Source organism: Salarias fasciatus, chromosome 18 (assembly GCF_902148845.1).
Source record: "Salarias fasciatus chromosome 18, fSalaFa1.1, whole genome shotgun sequence".
Lineage (NCBI taxonomy): Eukaryota > Metazoa > Chordata > Actinopteri > Blenniiformes > Blenniidae > Salarias > Salarias fasciatus.
The window spans coordinates 22,632,468-22,651,403 of record NC_043762.1 but is presented as its reverse complement, the minus strand read 5'-3'; the positions used below and the strand labels follow the sequence as shown (position 1 = coordinate 22,651,403).

Genomic DNA, 18,936 nt, shown 5'->3' with positions numbered 1-18,936 from the left:
TGAAACAAGCCAGAGACGCTGTGTGAGAGCCTTCTCCTGTGGAGTGTATGTATCGCTCTGTTTTGAGGGAAATCCACCAGGTGGAGCTAAAGGTCCACATATTGAAAGACAGCTGCGCTCACGCCTGCTCTTGGTGCACTGTAGGTGTTTGTCTGGTTGTTCCTGTTCATTTCACATTAACGGTCGGTCCAGCGACGACCGTCTCCTCACCTCAAGCAGGAACTCGCGGAGGGCGACAAACGTGGGCCTGTCATCCGGTTTCTGGGCCCAACACTGCAGCATGACGTTGAAGATGTCCTGGGGACAGTCCTCTGGCTTCGGGAGACGTTCTCCCTCCTTGTCAATCTTATGGAGGATCTACAGAGGAGATAAATGAAAGGTTAAACCACATCAGCGTACAGCAGGTGTGTCTGCAGGCGCTCCTTCTGGCCTTTCTGTGCTCGCTGTGTTTACCTGGCTGCCGTTCAGGCCCAGCCACGGCTCCTGCCCGTGTGTGAACATCTCCCAGAGCGTGACTCCAAACATCCATGTGTCTGTGGCGTGGGAGAACGTCCTGGTCTTCAGACTCTCCGGAGCACACCTGCAACACGACGAGAACCCGTCAGCAAGGCAGATTTCGAACTTTCTAATTCGCCAACATAAAATCTTAACAACGGAAACGAGACGAGCAGCAGCAGAAACTTTCATTTTCCTGCGCGTGCGGTCCACCCACCACGCAAAGGGGACCTTGCGATGCTCCTGCATGACGTAGTGCTCGTGGTTGTTGGGCAGCGCCCTCATCAGGCCAAAGTCGCCGATCTTCACTCTGTGAGCAGAGGCCAGCAGGATGTTCCTGAAGAGGAGCGACTGTGTTCAGTGTTCGCATGGAAGTTCCCAAACCTCAGTCAGAGTCATCACAGTTCTGCTAAAACGTTCCCTTGACTTTACGGTTTGTTTTTAATATAACTCAACCGAACACTACAACGTAAAGCCATCATGTGAAATGTATGAATAGTATAAATATAAAAGTGTACTTTGTGTTCTATTAAAGGCTCCCATCAAAACGGTTGAGGATTTCCTGCCTCACTCTGACTGCAGCCCTCCGTCCCGGGACTTTCACAACAGGCATCAAACTTAAAACATTCTGGTATTTACAGAGTTGAATCATCCAGCAGGACGCTGCTCTCAGAGATCCAGAATATAGTGCAGGGTGACAGATACATGGAGTCGCTGCAGTTCTAGCATCATAACTGAGAAAGTGACTAACTTCTACCGTCCGCTGAGGTTTCTCTCTCAGACATTAAAACGCTGTTAAAGTTTTAGTGAAAGTGACTAATTCGGGCCGGACCAGCCAGCCGCTGAGTCATTCAGCACACGGCCCAGTCTCTCAGTGATGGCTTGTAAATGTCTGGGTGGAGGAGGAAAGCGATGACCGTGACCTTTCGGCCGCTGACAGAGACCGGTCTCTTACCGAGCCGCCAGGTCCCGGTGGATGAACCTCCTCTGCTCCAGGTAGGCCATGCCTCCCGCCACCTGCACCGCGTACTGACACAGCGTGTGGATCAGCACGGGGCCCTGCGGGCGGACGCAGCGCAGGCGCTCCAGCAGCGACCCCAGGGGGGCCAGCTCCGTCACCTGCAGGGCGGCGAGAGGGGCGGAGCGCAGAAACAGCAGAGACGGTGGAGACAGGGAGGAGACACACCAAAGAAACCGGAGTGAAAGAAAGAACGCTAAACGCTACAGGAAAGTTTCAACAAGAAAAAACAACAACAACAAAAAGCCAGCAGCCGCTGTGTGTGTGTGTGTGTGTATGTGTGTGTGTGTGTGTGTGTGTGTGTCCACTACCATCTTCATCGGGTGTGTGAGCACCACGCCGTACAGCCGGATGAGGTTCTGGTGGTCCAGGGAGTGCATGGCGTTGACCTCGCAGATGAAGTCCTCCAGAGCGTCGGGCTGGCTCAGCACGTCTGTCTTCAGACACTTCACCGCCACGTTCAACTGGAGAAACATGTTGTCATAGCAACCAGCATTTTGACGGTAACACCGTGGTGTTTCTAAATTCGGGGTCAGTGACAGACGTCTCACCAGCTTCCCAGCAGGAGTGAGCCACTCGCCTCTCTTCACCACGCCGAAGGAGCCGTCGCCCAGCTTCTCGAACAGCGTCAGGTCCTTCTCCGGGATCAAGCAGGTCAGGGCCTGCTGCTGCTCGCCGGGGGGCGGAGCCTGGACGCCCTCCCCGGGCGCCAGCGGAGGCGTGGGAGACCGTTTACGGAAGGAGGAGGCGGGCTGGCCTTGCTGGGGGAAGTCTCCTCCGTCTGGACGCTTCCCACTGAACACCTGGACAGGAGAACCAGGAGCTCAGTGTGAACCAGGCTCAGAGAAGACAGAAGGAACAGCAGGCAGCGTAGCAATCTGAGTTCATGTTTCCTGTAGGCAGAGAGACGACGACAGGCTGGAAACGTGAGGGATATTACCGAAAAACAGCTCATTTTGCAACCAATTAGGTTGATCGACAACAAGTCAGTGAATTAATCAGGGTTGGGGAGTAACGGATTACATGTAACGGCGTTATGTAATCAGGGTACAAAAAAATGTAACTGTAATCCGCTACAGCACACACAAAAAATATGTAATCTCGTTACAGGCATGTCTGATAAAAACACGGATTACTGAACAGGATTACTTTTGAAAATCAGACGGAATATACCAGAATTACAACAGACATCCAGACCGTATACACACATTGTGACATTTTACGGCACTTTACGGCATTTTACAGCACAAACCGCCACATCACAGATCTATAAACAATAGACACCGTAGATATATAAATGATAGACGCCGCATCGACCGCTGTCTCGGAGCAGCCTCCCGCTCTACTGATATGTTTAACCCTGAATGAAACAACCCGCGTTGCCATGAATTTTACCACCTGCTGCTGGAGTCTATGTTTTGAGCAGCTGACACTTCTTCAGTCTCTTTTATAAAAAGCTCGTCCCTGCTGCAGCAGATGATTAAAGTGTGCTGATTGTGTCTATGAGAGCTTCACTGCCTGCAGCCCAGACGTTCACCGGGCAGGAACGTGTTAAGAACAGGACATCATTCTGGTCTGAAAATATCACCGGCCAGTCTCCTGAAACCCTGAGGCGTTACAGTCAGCTGCTACTGGATGAAGAGATGCAGCAAAACGTTAAATACGAAGCTTCTTCCAACCTTTTTAAAGTGTCGCTGCTGTCAAATGGTCTGAAACCGTAAAAGCTTAACTTTCACTGATTGGTGAGTTTTCTGTGTTCCACTGTGAATGAAATAAGGCTTAACTGCAGAAAGACAGCGAACACAGCTTCTCACTTTATTGTATAACATGAGGACTGTCATGGGTAAAATATGAACCTTTTCACTGCAACTCTTATGAAAACTGGAGATGCACTAAGTGGTCTGTCTTCCCCTCAGTGTGCACTTTTTAACATGAACAACAAATGAAATAAGGCACTGAGGCCAAAAAAGAGATTGCACACATATGCAAACGTGAATACACACATACACATGCACACACACACTTTAAGGAAGGGAAAGAGACATTTCCTGCCACTTGACTTGAGACAATAAAGACTGACTTACTGAGCGGTTTAGGAAGTGCTCATTAGAGAACACTATTAGATTAGGTCAGCCAAATGTTTCTCTGTCTGTACGCCTGTGTGTGTGTGTGTGTGTGTGTGTGTGTGTGTGTGTGTGTGTGTGTGTGTGTGTGCGTGCGTGCGTGCGTGTGTGTTCCATTCCCTTAAATACGAACACATGAGCCATTAAGGGAAACCTTTGTTTAGACACCCTGAATTAGATTGTTTACCAAAATAGGAATGTGTTTTCTGTGCATCAGGAACTGCAGATGGCGACGCAGCCAATAGCCAGGCTGGTAAAGGACTAACCAGGCTGGTAAAGGACTAACCAGGCTGGTAAAGGACTAACTCGGCCAGTAAAGGACTCGCCAGGCCGGGAAGGGACAAACCACATGCAGGTTTGAGTTGTTGTCAGTCGTTATGGGCTCACACCCGGCGCTCAGGCAGTATTCAAACACTATGTCATGGGGAAAAGGGGTGGCAGTGTGTCTCCAGCGCCACACACACACACACATTGGACCGGCTGGATATAAACAGCGGCGAGCGGTTTGTGGTTTCACACTCACAGCGGAGCAGACATGACATAACGCCGCAGACCTGTTTAAAAACACCGGCTCTGTGGTCACAGCGCTCACTGGGCCCAAACGGGAGGGCCGACATTCAGAAGGTTCTGAATATGGCACAGAACACACACACACACACACACACACACACACACACACACACACACACACACACACACACACACACACACACACACACGGCAGGCTGAGGATGCAGATTACTCTGTCACATGGGGCCAGAGGCGGAAACAGACAGGTGTAATTATAGACGGCAAGCAGCGCCATGCAAGTCCCACCAGTACACACACACACACACACACACACACACACACACACACACACACACACACACACACACACACACACACACACACACACACCCAGCACAGACACACACGGTTGTGTCTGCTGGGATGGATCCTCCAGCCAGAAGCTGTGGGAGAGCCGGCGCTCAGTGAAACAGGCCTGTAGTGAAGGATGGTGTGTGTGACGCTGGCTCGTGTGGCTCGCAGTGTGTTTTCCTGCCTCGTCTGAACAGGTTTACCAGCAGTGAGCTCTCTGAGGAACGGCTCCTGGCTCGGAGTTTGTCCTGTGGAACTTCTGACGACTCCACCATGACGGCAGAAGACGCAGTCCCGTGTGAGACCGTCCACATGCTAATCTGAACCCAACTCCTGACTGTCTTCATGTGAAGGCTGAAACAGGAATGTCTAATAATATCATCACATTCACCCAAACACCAGATAAGACAACGTCCCCTCAGACACTGGAGGAAACTGTGGACGGTTACTGTTTTCACATACAAACCGTCACACACACACACAGACACGGCGGCGGCGACACGAGGCCCAGCATGCCATGCACCGTACTGAGGGAGTCCTCTGTTGTTGTGTTGTGTTTGTCACCTTGCTCATCCAGGACTTGCGCTTGCACATGGCTTTCCTCCGCTTCACAGCCTCCCACAGCCGTCTCTGCCCTGGGACAGAGGGACAGAGACAAGGGACAGAGCAAGAGACAAAGGTTAGCGAATAAAGCCAAAAGAAGGTAGACTTCAGCTTCTTTAATCAAGACGCACCACGAGACGGTAAAGACTCAAACGACTGAATATCAGAGTGTCATCTGAAGGGAGCAATGACTGAGGAGACGTCAAAGTGACCTGGAATAAACTGGACAATAACACCTGACATCGATAGAACAGAAGCCAAAGAATGCATAAAAAAACTAGATGGGAGCAACAAAGAGGTAAAACAGAAAGAAGAGGCTTTAAAAGCTGTGAGAGCAGCGACATGAGGGAGAGTGAGTGAGTGTATGAGAGGCAGAAGTGGCTGTGATTGGTCTGTAAGCAGCTCTATAGCTGAAGCCCTGAGGGCCTCAGTAACTGGGCTGAGAACATTACTGCTATGACACACATACACACACACATACACACGCGCGTACACAGACACACACACACACACACACACATGCTCTGGTCCTCTGGTGTCTGCTCCCGTTGCACCTAATTACCAGTCGTGACTTCTAAACGATATTAAAGGGAATTAGTTGGAGGATTTAGCCCAGTAACACGGGGGGTGATCCAAATGACACACTGCCCTCGCCGAGCAGAGAGGCCTTGCTTCTCTTACATGCCTGCACATACAGAGAATGCAATAGTGACTGAGGAAATACGATTAAAAAATAGTGCGAATTATGCTGCGATCACCGCGATACGCCAGGTGGATAAAGGAACAGTAAAGACGCTAAATGATCTGCATCAAAGGAAGTGAATCGAAGGTAAAGCCGTGCTTCTGGTTGACAAAAGATTTTTTCACACTGAGCAGAAGTGAAGACTGATGGGGAAAACGACGGTCTCACCAGGTCGACCCATGCCGATTTTCTCCAGGTCTTCGTTCTTGACGTAGTCGAAGTGGGACAGGCGCGTGACGTTCAGGTCGTCCCGGATCCGCAGGAAGTACTGCTGCAGCTGCACCTCCATCAGCAGCTCCAGCAGCCACTCGGTGCCCTCCTCACACTGCATGCTGCTGCCCAGCTTCTGCCCACAGGAAAACACACACAGCCAGAGATTCTGTCAAAACAAATCCACGTTCAATATTCACCGACAGTTTACTCACAAGTCTGGAACAAAGTCTGAAATTCATCTGAGGAAACGTCAGAGCAACAATCAAACCATTCTGTTTGGTCGGGAATGAGAGGAAACTGAGCTCAGAGGAAATATTTCCACAGGTCCAGTTACTGTTTCTGGCCCCCTGTGGAGATCCTCAAACACCGTGCACTCCTCAACTTTCAATTAAACACACACACAATGTGGTCTGCTCACCCTAAATGAACCAAAAAAACAGAATATAATGGGTAAAAAGCCACAAAAAAGAATACTGCCAAGTTCACATCTACTGTCGCTGCAGGAATAACCAGCTAAAATTTAGAATAAAACATCCAAACAAAACAAATAAACCCAGTCCTGAAAGGGAACGTTCTATTTTTGGCTGTCTTGCTTCAGGGAAAATGATTAATGGGATGTCTCTCTGCACATCTGGTCCATAAGCAAAGACAAACACCTCAAAAAAAACAAAGTGACCACAAAGGTGTACATCAGTCCACACAACACGGAGACACACCATCAGCCTTCACTGTGAAAACAGGAGTCCCAACCTGAGACATCGTCCATCACCGTCCACTGTCATTTACACCTGATGGAGTAAAGTCAATCAGACATCTAACACAGCAATGTAAAGCACGTTTTCAGTGCACAAAGGCCTTGATGGTTACACACACACACACACACACACACACACACACACACACACACACACACACACACACACACACACACACGCACACACACGTACTCATACATACTCACAACCACATCGACAGTGAAACAGGGAGACCTCTGGGAGGATCCTCTGACCTCCAGAGGTCACCTCTCTGAGACATAATGAGACTTGGTGAATGGGGAACTTCCTGTGCTGCTTGAAGAAAGGTCACAAAGGTTAGAGGGAAGGGTCACGGGGTCAAGGTCTTTGTTCTGAGGCATTAAAATGTCCCAGTGGACCTGGCTCCAGACCACTTCCCACTGCTGAGTGACTGCAGCCAGTGTCCTCAAACAGAAAAGCATAAAGTTTGACCCTAGTTCTAAAAAGTTTGATCACTGAGTAAAATCTAGAATACAAACAGAATGTGCAACAAGTTGTTCAAGCTCTGCCGTTATTGAAGATAAACACGGCACACGCCCATTAAAAGAATGCCTATTTTAAATGTAACGTCATGCTTCATCGCTGACTCTATAGCAAGTGTTCTACACACTTTAAGTCTTCCCAGACTCAGTCCGTCCAGCATGTCCATGAAATTCAGTAGCCGGATCGGACTGAGGTCGATCGACGTCCACTCCTCAGTCTCCAATGGTTATGCCAGACGTTGGTATCCTGATACAAACCCACTCCAATCATCATGAAAGTGGGCCAGCTGTCTGAGGCAGCAGCACGGCTCGTCCAGTTGCTTTCTGATGCTAAATATCACACTGAAAAATCCATCGGGGTAAACTCTGAAATCTACTTGTTTGTGAGTTGCAAAAGGTAAAAAGGTTTCCCCCTCCCGAAGAAAAACCCAGGTAACACGATACACTGACCTGCAGAAGCCTGAATGAGATGGAGATCCGGGTGAGGCGAGTGCCAGCAGTGCCAGCAGTGCCTGCGGTGCCTGCGGCTTTGAGACTAACTACGGCCGCAGTCATTTGATTCCAGCTCCATATTCTGCAGTTTGCTGCATCATGCTAGACTCCTGCTCTCAGAAAGGTGATACAGGAGTCTGCTGGGTTGGTAAAGCTGTGCCAAAGGGGCGTGTTTGGATCGAGGAGGTTTAAAATGATGATTATTCCTGACAGAGGTAATAAAAGCCTTTCCAGCCCCTGTAGGCAACTCCGGCTACTCCTCCACCGCTCAACTCTGATCCCCCTGGCTGTCAACACACAAGTGATATTTCTCCGGACGGTGCCAAAGACGCAAGTCAGCTTCCTCCCGGGCCTCTCTCCATGACAGTGTCATATCTGAAGCACGAGGCCTGGAAAACAGCACTGAAGCATTTATCTGACCTCTTGGTTGACAAACCATTAAACGGGAACACCTAAACGGTTGTATATTTAGCACATGTTGCAGTTTTCGAGACAGGAGCTTTGTAGCACATGTCCACTAATAGAGGTGGTTAACGAAGGAAGATTACGGATTGTCAACCGGCTGAAAATAAAAAAAAAATAAAAAAAAATCACAAAAACAGTGTGTTCCCGTGGCGCTGGACTCCTCCTGTAATGAGGTGAAGATGAGAATGCAGTGAGGGGATGTAGGTTTGAAGGGGGATGCTATGTTCCAAGCGTCAGGCGTGACTTGTGGCAGCAGCCTGAGGAATCCAGCGAGGCCCGGACGGCCAGGACCGAGTCCTCAACACTTATTCCCCCCGCTCCACGGGAGGCGAAACACTTTCCCTTTATAACAACAATTAAGATGCATGGAAGAACATAAAGTTTTAAATTTACTGCTTGATAATCCAGAGAGAGAAAACAGAGAGAGAGAGAGAGAGAGAGAGAGAGAGAGAGAGAGAGAGAGAGAGAGAGAGAGAGAGAGAGAGAGAGAGAGAGAGAGAGAGAGAGAGAGAGGAAGGGATGTAAAGAAACAACATGACGGCTCTGCTGAGAAATACTTCTGGGCTGAACTCATTCCTCATGGCAGTGGAGACACACGCATGCACGCACACAAGCACACAGACACACACACACACACACACACACACACACACACACACACACACACACACACACACACACACACACCAGCCAAAAACCAATGTCCTGTTCCAGATCTCTAACATCCTGCTGCAGAAACAACAAGGCTCCCCGAGGGGAGCCGGGGTCCAGCTGGTCCACACAGACCCTGACGGACCCCCGACCTTCACCCACAACCCATGATTCCTGCGTTCGAGCCATCCACCTCACTTCAACACTGACTCAGGCAGACGGTCCAGAACACCAGACTTACTCTGTAGACGTGGAAGTGCGCCAGGAAGGGGAACGTCTTCCTCAGCTGGTCAAAGCGCCGCATCCTGAATTCCTCGTCTGGATCAGCAGTGGCTGCAAATCCAACGCATTGGCGTTTATATGGCCGGAGGCCGCCTCTGGCCCGTTACGCCATTACCGAAGCCACGGCGCTCCTGACGGGACGTTCCGGGTCTCTGAGGGAATTCCAAGAGGCACGCAGACTTTCTGGATCCAGACCCAAGTCTCCGAACCCGTGAGGGGGAAGAAACACTTCCTGCAGCCCCGGACGCAAATCTCCAACATTCCATGGCGGGGGCAGCCCTCCTCTGAGCCCCTTCCACGGCCCGGGCCCTCTCTGGGAGCTAGACGGGAATCTGTGCGGCCCTGAAGTCCAGCTGGTCTGGGACGAGTGCCGAACAAAACCAGAGAGAGCCTCCAGCAGCCCCCTGCGCCCGGTCCGGCCACGACGGCAACCAGCCGCTCATCCCAACTCTCAACTTCACAAATAAGTCACTCCTCCTTCCTCCCTCGCTTCCCTTCACTGCCTCTCTCTCTCCCTCCCTCCCTCTCTCTCTCTCTCTCTCTCTCTCTCTCTCTCTCTCTGCTACTGTCTGTTTGCTTTTCCATCCTTCCATCGAGCATGGGACTAAAAATAGAGCGAGTTTCTCCCCAGTTCCATCTCTCAGCAGCGGGGCAGGCAGCAGCGGCGTGCCGGGCGGAGTGCCGTCTCTGGTTTCAGGTCCGAGTCCGAGGGTTCTGGTGGTTCAGGGCGGCAGCAGGCGTTAGTTTGTGTTCTGGATCCAGTTAACAAATCCCCCCATCTTCAAGTCTTCTCTTCCAGGAACTCTTGTTCTTCACCTCCTCCTGTAGCGCTAACTCCTCACGCTCTGCCTGCCCGTCCCCCCCGTCCCCCCGTCCCCCCCTGCCAGCAGTTAGCCGGTCCGTGCAGTGCAGAGCAGTGCAGAGCAGTGCGTGGTGCAGAGGACAGAGGCTTCATGGTATTCAGCCTGGAGGAGCATTTGATCCGGGGCCAAAGGGTCACATTCAACTACAGGATGGGGAGCTTGTTTCCTGTGATGCCACGACCCCCCCAACCCCCCACCCCCACCCCAAACACACACACATCCATATACACAAGGCCCAGGCTGGCCGTGAAGCTTTCAGCAGAGGGACTTCTGCCACTCAAACCAGCAGTTTGAGGAATTTTCACTACAGACTCGTTCAGGGACTCAGGTGCAGGTTTTCCCTCTGCGTAAAGACGATTTCATTTCTATTTATTTCATGAACATCATTTGAGCCGATTATTCACTTTTTAAACATGCTTTAGATTCTATTAGTATTTCTGCTCCAGACCCCTCAGTCCCTGCTCTCCTTCATCCCTTCTTTCGCTCCCCTTCCTTCCTTCCCTCCCCGGGGGCCGAGCCAAACCATCGCATTTTCTTCTTTATTTGGTGCTGCCTTTTATTTCCTGCCTCTAATCCACAAAAAATGTTATCTCTCTTCCACCCTGCTGACTATAAACAAGCCCTGACCGGCTGCTCTTGAGCCTGGGCAGCGGCGAGCGCCCGCCGCTCCTCCGGCAGACGCCATTCAGCTTTCTGGCTTTCCAATTTCACAGGTTCCTGCTCTCTCATCCCCTCGTGTTGTTCGCTGAGAGTTAATCCATCAATCTGTCCACCATTCGGCTCTGTGGTTGGTTTTCCACTTGTTTTTCTTGTCCTGCCTTCCCTGGTTCATTCACTGCCTCTCCTCTGCTTTCAATTAGGAAGTTTGGAGTTTACGAGAGGAAGGGAGGGAGGGAGCGAGCGAGCATGGTGGAGTCTCCGGGGGAAACGACAGACCGCGTGTCCGCCTCTAATGAAACGCAGGGCGAGAGGTGCGGCTTCCATCGGTGATCCAGGTCTGAGTCGCCTCTCATAGACGGACACGGTCGTTCATTCAGGAACATGGAATTAGATTTAGAGTATATTATATAAAAGTTTTCCAGTGTTTTCAGCCTGAAGAGGAGTAGTTTGTGTTCTAATCAGCTCATGCAGTTGTTTATCTGCGCCTCTCGGATGGTCTCATACCGTCAGCTTCACCAATTTTAAACATCCTGACATTAAAACATCAGCTGAAGCACGCTCGCGTTCCTTAATAAACACAGAGGGGAGGATTCGTGAGAGCTGGTCTTCATGAGATGCCACGGATCCACAGTCCCTCAAGATCATCACTGAAATCTGCTCTCAGCTGTTGTTTGGCTGATGGCACTGTGGAATCGCTGTGACAAACCAGAAAAAGATGCTTGTTCTGGAGCGGTTACGTAACTCGCAGGACTGAGAGACGGAGGACGACAAATAGCCGAAATTCCTCAACGTTAGCACGGACACTGCAAATAATTATTCAGCCGACTTAAAGTCCTAATGTCTGTTGGAATCTTCTGAAAGCCGAAAGGAAAGTTCTTCACAGAGACTCGGCTCTACGTGTGTGTGTGTGTGTGTGTGTGTGTGTGTGTGTGTGTGTGTGTGTGTGTGTGTGTGTGTCAGTATAAAGAAGCTGAATTCAGAGGAGCGGGTGAATGGCGGAGATCAGCTGATGCCCGGAATGCGTCCCGGCCCCGGCGCTGTCAGCTGCCTCCTGACTAAGCAGATTAGAGCAATACGATTAATGCTGCACACGTAAACAATGCAGCTCCGCTGTGACACCACTAGGTGGCACCAGGTCCTGCCATGAGGAGGCTGAGAGAGCTTCCAAAAGCTTCCAAGCCTCCATGTGACTTCTTCATCTGTCTGGCTTCTCAACCTTTGATATATCGCCACAGATTCATACCGAGTATTGATCCCTCACCAGACGTTCATCATTCATGATATTTGCTTCCTGCTGGATCATCTGCCTCCGACTCCCCGTATCTCCTGAATCAATGTCAAACAGAAAGCCTCCTTCAATACATCCAGGAGTCTTATCCGTTTAAATATTCACTCCTTCCTCAGCAAATGTCCAAACTATCTCCTTCTGGCCTCTGCAGCTTTGTCTCTGCATTTCTCCACGAATGTCTCTCAGATCTCTTCATTTTTCCCTATCCGTTCTAAAAATATCTGTATTTTCATACCAGTTTATCAAGAATCAGCCCAAAGCAGGACCAGTTCAAAGCCAGACTGGCTGCAGGAGCGCAGCAGCACGTCTGCCTGCAGTGAACTCCTGAGCTCCGCTGGATCTTCTCATCTGACCTGAATGACCTGAATCATCACCCACTCACCGTCTGTCTTAAATGTATATTTAAATTCTATCTAACTTATATCCGTTATTACTGCACATACGTATCTGTCTCAAGTGTTTAACTTATATCTGTTATTAGTATAGTACGCATATCTGTCCGTCTTGAACATATATCTTAATTATCTCTTTGTATTTGCTAATGTATATCTTTATATCTGTTATTTATTTCATTATATCTGTCTGAGATCTTTATGTAAATTATATTTAATTTATATCTGTCAGTTTATATCTAATACTTATAATCTGTCTTAAATTTGTATTTAAATTATATTTAATTTCCATTTAATATTTAGTTCTGTCGGTCAGTATATTTCTGTTGTTTAATTATATCTATCCTAATTTTACATACAAATTATATTTAACTTTTCCTTGTATGGTTGGGCTTTTTATTTTTCTATTTTTCTTACTATGTTTTTTGCTGCTGCAACCCTGCATTTTCCCCATGCGGGACAAATAAAGGACTTTCAACTCAATTCCATTTCAATTGGCTGCTGCTGACGGGTGACGAGCACACAGCTTCATTCATGACCCTCTCGGTTATTATCCCAGCAGCCCTGTGTTAGACAGGCGTGAGGCAGTGAGGTGATGAGATACCAGCTGAGATGCCATATGAATCACAAATGTTATTACATTAAAAAAATCACCAAAAGGCTCGGTACAGGTTTGACTCCAATTTAACCATCTAAAACCAGGAATAGTTCTGGAATTACAGCGAACATATATTTTCTTTATCAACATTTATTCTCATAAAACAAAGTCAATAGAGGTCAGTAGTTATATTTCTGTACATTCATCATGAAATTAGGGTCATTTGGTGGTCACTGCATTAAAAACACAAGAATTGATAAAACCGACTATTTTCAATAAATATGTAATCTGTCAAAAACTTTCACATGGAAACTGAAATCTAGTAAAACGGCCCCTCGTGTGTGATTCACTAGGCTCTGCAGTATAGTGTCACACACACACACACACACACACACACACACACACACACACACACACACACGCGCGCGCATGTGTGTGTGCGTGCGGGTTTTCGTATGGTCGTGGGGACAAAATGTCCCCACAACATAGGAAAACCAGGCACAATGTCATTTCTGGGGACATTTCTTGGGTCCCCATGAAGGGAAACAGCGTTTTCTTGACCATGTTGTTGCTACTGAAAAAAGTAAAAGTGCAAAAACATTTCTTTGGGGCTATGCATTGTTTTGGTGTGGGTTAGGGTTAGGGTAAGGGTCAGGGTTAGGGGCTAGACATGAATGGGAGTCAATGGAATGTCCCCTAAAGAGTGGGAAACCCAACACACACACACACACACACACACACACGCAGCTTGTTTCTGCAGTGTGAGGCTGACTGTACACAGGCGCAGGCGTGAAGAGGCCTGCGTTTCATTCACACTGACCCGCAGCGCTGCTGGATTTAAACGAAGCTTAAAGCTCGTGTCCGGAGTTTTGAAAGAGATATTTTTTTTTAATCCAAAGTCTCAGGTTCCGCCCTCCCTCTGCTTTCATGAGCGACCAAGCCACGCCCCTTTGATTGTGTACGCTATTATCTGTCAGGTGAAAATGAGAGCCTCCGAGTCCTACAGCATCCTACATGTTTAGCTGTTTACGGTGGATGTTCAGCAGACAGCGGATATATCCGAGGTAAGCGGGGCGGCTGCTGCGTAGCTAACTCACCTCTGCCTGGGCGAGCGGCCGTGCTCTCTGGCTGCATGTACACGTTTGATTGACAGCACAACAAGGCGGAAGCTCGAAATCTATTGGCTGACGCTGACCGGCGCTTTTTCGGATAACATGGGGGTCTATGAGACGAAGGCGGAGCTCATAAATAAATTTTTATATTACTTTATGCTAATATTATATTGTAGTATCGAACCAGACTGACACATTTAAGCTCTGTTAAAAAATGATACTTACATTGGAAACGAACGGAAACAAACGGACACAAGCTTTAACGGCAGGCGGCGTGTTTCTACGATATGTTACAACCTTTAAATCACAAAACAACAATCTGTGGTTCGGAGCTGGACGCCCAAAACTGGCAGAGCAGACTGAAGGAGCAGCACAACAAGCAGGAGTAATTCATCAAACAACACAAACACACACACACACACACACAGATGATGCTTCTTGACAGAGGGCTGCCAGCACAGATCGAGAGAGAGAGAGAGAGAGAGAGAGAGAGAGAGAGAGAGAGAGACGCGTCATTCCTCATTTCACAACCATCTGCCAAAGTCTGGCTTTTAAGTTCTTAAATCCTCAGATTTAAGGGGCGCCGCGACCACCGTCAGTCGAGCACGAGGACTGGCGTTCAGTCTGGAGCTGAAAACAGCTGGAGCTGCCATGGAATCAGCGGAGAATCTTCACTGATGTTGTACCGAAGATTCCTCAATGAATTCAATCTTTGTCGGAGTGCAGCTGGACTCCTGATCCAGGACCGGCCTCTAATCCGCCCGGCGGCCCAGGAGGGGGGCAGATCTCCATCAGATCTGTTTAGAGGATAAAATGGCTGCTCTTGTTGAGACAACGCCAGCGTTTGACAGTTCATCACAACACTGACCAGTTTCTTCATTCTCTAAGGCTTTCTGTCCTCATTCTCGTCTCTCTCTCTCTCTCACACTCTCCCTCTCTCTGACCCGTCCGTCCTCACGCCTCTCTGAAGACAGACCCTGCTGGCAGCGAGGAGGCTGCTCACGGTTGTGTCCGGAGGAACCGCTGCATTCAGCACAGCGCTGCAGCTGTGGAGGGAGACTGATCTGATTCAGCCCCCAGCGGCCAGGACACACACACACACACACACACACACACACACACACACACACACACACACACACACACACACACTTTCATTTACTGTCTCTTGTCCTACGAAGCCGTGTTCCCTTCCATCGTGTCTCAAGGCAACAATCTTTCAGTCAATCCGGCTACAGTGACTTTCTTTTCCTTGGCTGTTCCAGGATCGTAGCATCTCCAGCCGGGCTTCACTGGCCCAAAGTTATCCTGACACAGGTGATTTCATGAAATTCTGATTATTTGTGAATAAAGTCACTAGAAAACTCAAAAACTGTCCGATTCATAAATTTGGTTTTCTAAGGCCCAAAGTTTTGCTAATGAAATCAGAATTTTAGCTAAAAGTTGAGTTGTTACGAGGCTGGCCCACATCAGGAAGTGCTGGTGTTCGTTTGGAGTTTGCATGTTCTCCCTGACAGCGAGTGGATTTTCTCTGGGTGTACTCCAGCTGATAGTGGCTGTCTTTCTCTGTGTGTTTGGCGATCTGTCCAGAGCGTACGGGAGTCATGATGTGGTAATAAAATGATGGGTGGAAGCTTTAAAGGCTTTCCAGCATCCTCTAGTTTTACTGTGACACTGCTGGGATTTTGGCAGTCGGCAAGTTGGCATCATCACACTGAGTTGAACTACAATCTTCAAATATTAAAACTGTCAGGTGGTCTAACAAACATTCCAACTTTGCAAACAGCGAGTAAAACACACTTTCTGATATTTTCACAGAGAACTGAACAGCATCGTCTGTTGTGGACGGAGTGCACAACAGGTCAGTTCTTCAGCGAACTGACCTGATGCTCAGTTTCTAAACGACTTCACGAGCAACCAAACATTACAGGAAGCATATGAACACGTTCCAACATCGGCAGTAAGTTAATACTGGGTTAATTAGCTCACAGTTCCTTTATGATTCTCGATGACAGTGAGTCACGGCGATTCTGAACTCATTCCTCTGATTTTTCCCAACTTTAAAACGATGCCTGTATGACGTCCTCCGACGACCGCTTGCAGACCGTGTTGACAGAAACGCCGCGGCCCTTTGTGAAAAGGCGTGGAGCTTTGCGGAAGCAGTGGGACGGTATAAAATGTCACGGCGCTCCTTCAGCAGCGCCTCATCAATGAGCTCACGCTGCACAGCCGGCCCTTATCGTGGGTGAGAATGGCTGACGAGGGCGCCGCTGACTCGCCGGTGTAAAAGAGCTGGAGCGGCGTGACAGGCGAACGAGCACATGGGGAGAGTTCAGACAATCCAGCCGGCGTCTCTGCTCGGCGGTCATCCGACTACCGGTTTCACTGCTGACAATCACAGTCTAATTTAGTGGAAATAACACAAAAGCATTCTCTTCCTACAGCTGTGGCTCGATAACTCCGCTCTAACAAACATCTCAACAGACTTTATAGAGGATCAAACTGAAAACAGGATTCCCTCGGCTGCCACTTCATCATGTGCTCCTGAAGCTTTACTCCTCCATCATTATGCAAACTGAACTCAAGAAACGCATCGAAATGTGATTTAAAAAACTGACATATATCAAGAAATAAAAGCAAATACGGATTATTTGTGTCTGCATTAGATCTGTGCAGTGACAGCATTTCCAGTCAGACCAAGCCATCCACGGCCTTTCATTTCCCTGTGACAGGATGAATCACACCTGCTGAGATCCCTCTTTGTCATGCCTGTTAGCGTAAAGCGGACCGTGCTAACAATAGAACGCCGTTTCATGAAAAGAGCTGCAGACGTCTACCTCTTCATCGTCGCTGGGCAGGCGCTGATAGTCCGACTCCGACGTCTCCTGCAGCCTCTGGTATTCTGCCGTCTCCCCCATCCTGGCCGGTACCTTCCCGGGGCTGCGTGTCCTCCGAGTCCTCAGACAGCCGCCGCTGCCGCCGCTCCGGTCAGTAACCCTCAGTCACTCAGTCAGTCGGTCAGTGGAGCTCGCCGTCGTTCACAGAACAGGGCGGCGTCGTTTCACACGTCCGGTTCATCACGTCTCACAGTTCGGCTGCTCCTCCGATCTGCGCCGCCTCCATCGTCTCCATCATTCAGGCTGACTCAGCATTCCTCGAAAATGGAGCGACCACAACTTCCTCATATCAACACGTTTAAAATGAGGCTGCATCCCCTGGCCGTCCTGTAAACACACAGGTGTTGATCTGTGGAAATGCAGACACAGTCCCTGACGCCCAGTGAACACAGTCTTCGATCTTATTCAGACGAACCGCAGACGAGGATCCAGTTTGTCGTCGTTCCACCGTGAGCAGCTCTGGTCGGGCAGAAGCGTGTGGAGTGTCACACTGACCACTCGCCGCTGATTTACTGACCTCCTCGAGCTACACTGACAGAAATCCCTGAGCGTCCTCAGAGCCGCCTGATGGAAGGAAGAACCGCCGAGCTGATGCCTTCAAGGTGTGGCGGAAAAAGAAAAATATCTGGTGGGCTCTGTCTGTACGGCCCCATCAACCCCTGCCCTCAATCTCTCTCTTACTCTGCTGCTGTCACCGTCTCTCTCTCTCTCTCTCTCTCTGGCTCTCGTTCACTTTGCCTCAGTGCTGGCGCATGCTCGCTCGCTCGCTCGCTCTCGCTCTCTCTTACCTCCTCTCGCTCATCCGCAGGAGTGAAATATCAGAGCATCGTAAACATGAAGAACCAGCTGTTAATCATCTTTTTGCACTGAATCCCTCTGTGGTGAGGTCCAGGGATTGTCCCCGGCTCTCCAGCAGCTGTCCAATCAGACGAGCAGCTCAGCTCTGATGAAGGCGGCTGAAATCTGGGAGGATTGTCTTTTTTTTTTTTTTTTTTTTTACACTGCTTTGTCCTAAATAGACTTCCCAATTGCTCGGCCGAAGCCTAATCCCTTGCTGTTGTTGTTGTTGTTTCCCCCGCTGCTCTCCTCCCTTCAGCCCCGCCGGTTAACCCGCTTTCTGCACCCCTCCACTTCTCCTTTCTTTTTTTTTTTTCCCCATTTCAGTCCCAGCTCGATGATGTGCTGAGTGGTCGCCTCCTCTATTGCCGTGGCAACATCAACCCCATCCCGCCTCCTCGCCGCTCCCGTGTCCTGCAGACGCAGCGATCCACTCAGCGGCGTTCCCGACACGGGCAGCCAATGGCGGCGAGGGAGGCCGGCGGGAGAGGGAGGGGGAGGAGGGATGAGAGCGAGAGGCGGGGGACCTAATGAGGAGAGTTAATCTCCCCTCTGAGAGAGAAAAACACGGCCACGCTGCTGTGTGTGTGTGTGTGTGTGTGTGTGTGTGTGTGTGTGTGTGTGTGTGTGTGTGTGTATGTGTGTGTGTGTGTGTCAGGAGCACCTCTCCACTACGGGGAGGGGAACCAGGCCATCTGGAGGCCTGCTGAGAGGACATCTGGATGCAGGAAAAAATAGACCAAAAGAACAATGTGTGTGTGTGTGTGTGTGTGTGTGTGTGTGTGTGTGTGTGTGTGTGTGTGTGTGTGTGTGTGTGTGTGTGTGTGTGTGTGTGTGTGTGTGTGTGTCACACTGCCTACTGGCCCTGTATTCTGTACAGCAACACAGTCGTCAGCCACTGATGACAGTAAACACATGTTAAACCTGGACAAACTGCACCGCGCTGCTCATCTTCTGCTTTCCTTCTCTCATCCATCCCTGCTCCTCTGCCTCTCCACCTCCTGCCTCTCCGCCTCTTTGCCTCTTTGCCTCTCTGCCTCTCGTCTCATTCCCGTCCTGTCGATGTCC

At 49.6% G+C, this 18,936-nt stretch overlaps 1 protein-coding gene across 4 annotated transcripts in view; it reads right to left on the bottom strand.

Annotated features, from left to right (window-relative positions):
* tnk2b (tyrosine kinase, non-receptor, 2b) overlaps positions 1 to 18,936 on the bottom strand; it is a 52,581-nt gene that overhangs the window by 9,408 nt on the left and 24,237 nt on the right. The window contains exons 1-9 of one of the 4 annotated variants that reach the window (XM_030115026.1): positions 16,972 to 17,165; positions 6,011 to 6,188; positions 5,062 to 5,132; positions 2,065 to 2,316; positions 1,825 to 1,977; positions 1,451 to 1,614; positions 713 to 832; positions 454 to 580; positions 211 to 357 (exon numbers count right to left, since the gene is read on the bottom strand). In XM_030115026.1, coding sequence (XP_029970886.1) covers positions 211 to 357; positions 454 to 580; positions 713 to 832; positions 1,451 to 1,614; positions 1,825 to 1,977; positions 2,065 to 2,316; positions 5,062 to 5,132; positions 6,011 to 6,188; positions 16,972 to 17,052 — 1,293 coding nt within the window. In that variant the 5' untranslated portion in view covers positions 17,053 to 17,165. Of the gene's footprint in view, positions 1 to 210; positions 358 to 453; positions 581 to 712; positions 833 to 1,450; positions 1,615 to 1,824; positions 1,978 to 2,064; positions 2,317 to 5,061; positions 5,133 to 6,010; positions 6,189 to 9,180; positions 9,711 to 16,971; positions 17,166 to 18,936 lie in introns of those variants that run through there. The other 3 variants (XM_030115025.1, XM_030115028.1, XM_030115027.1) reach the window with 3 other exon arrangements.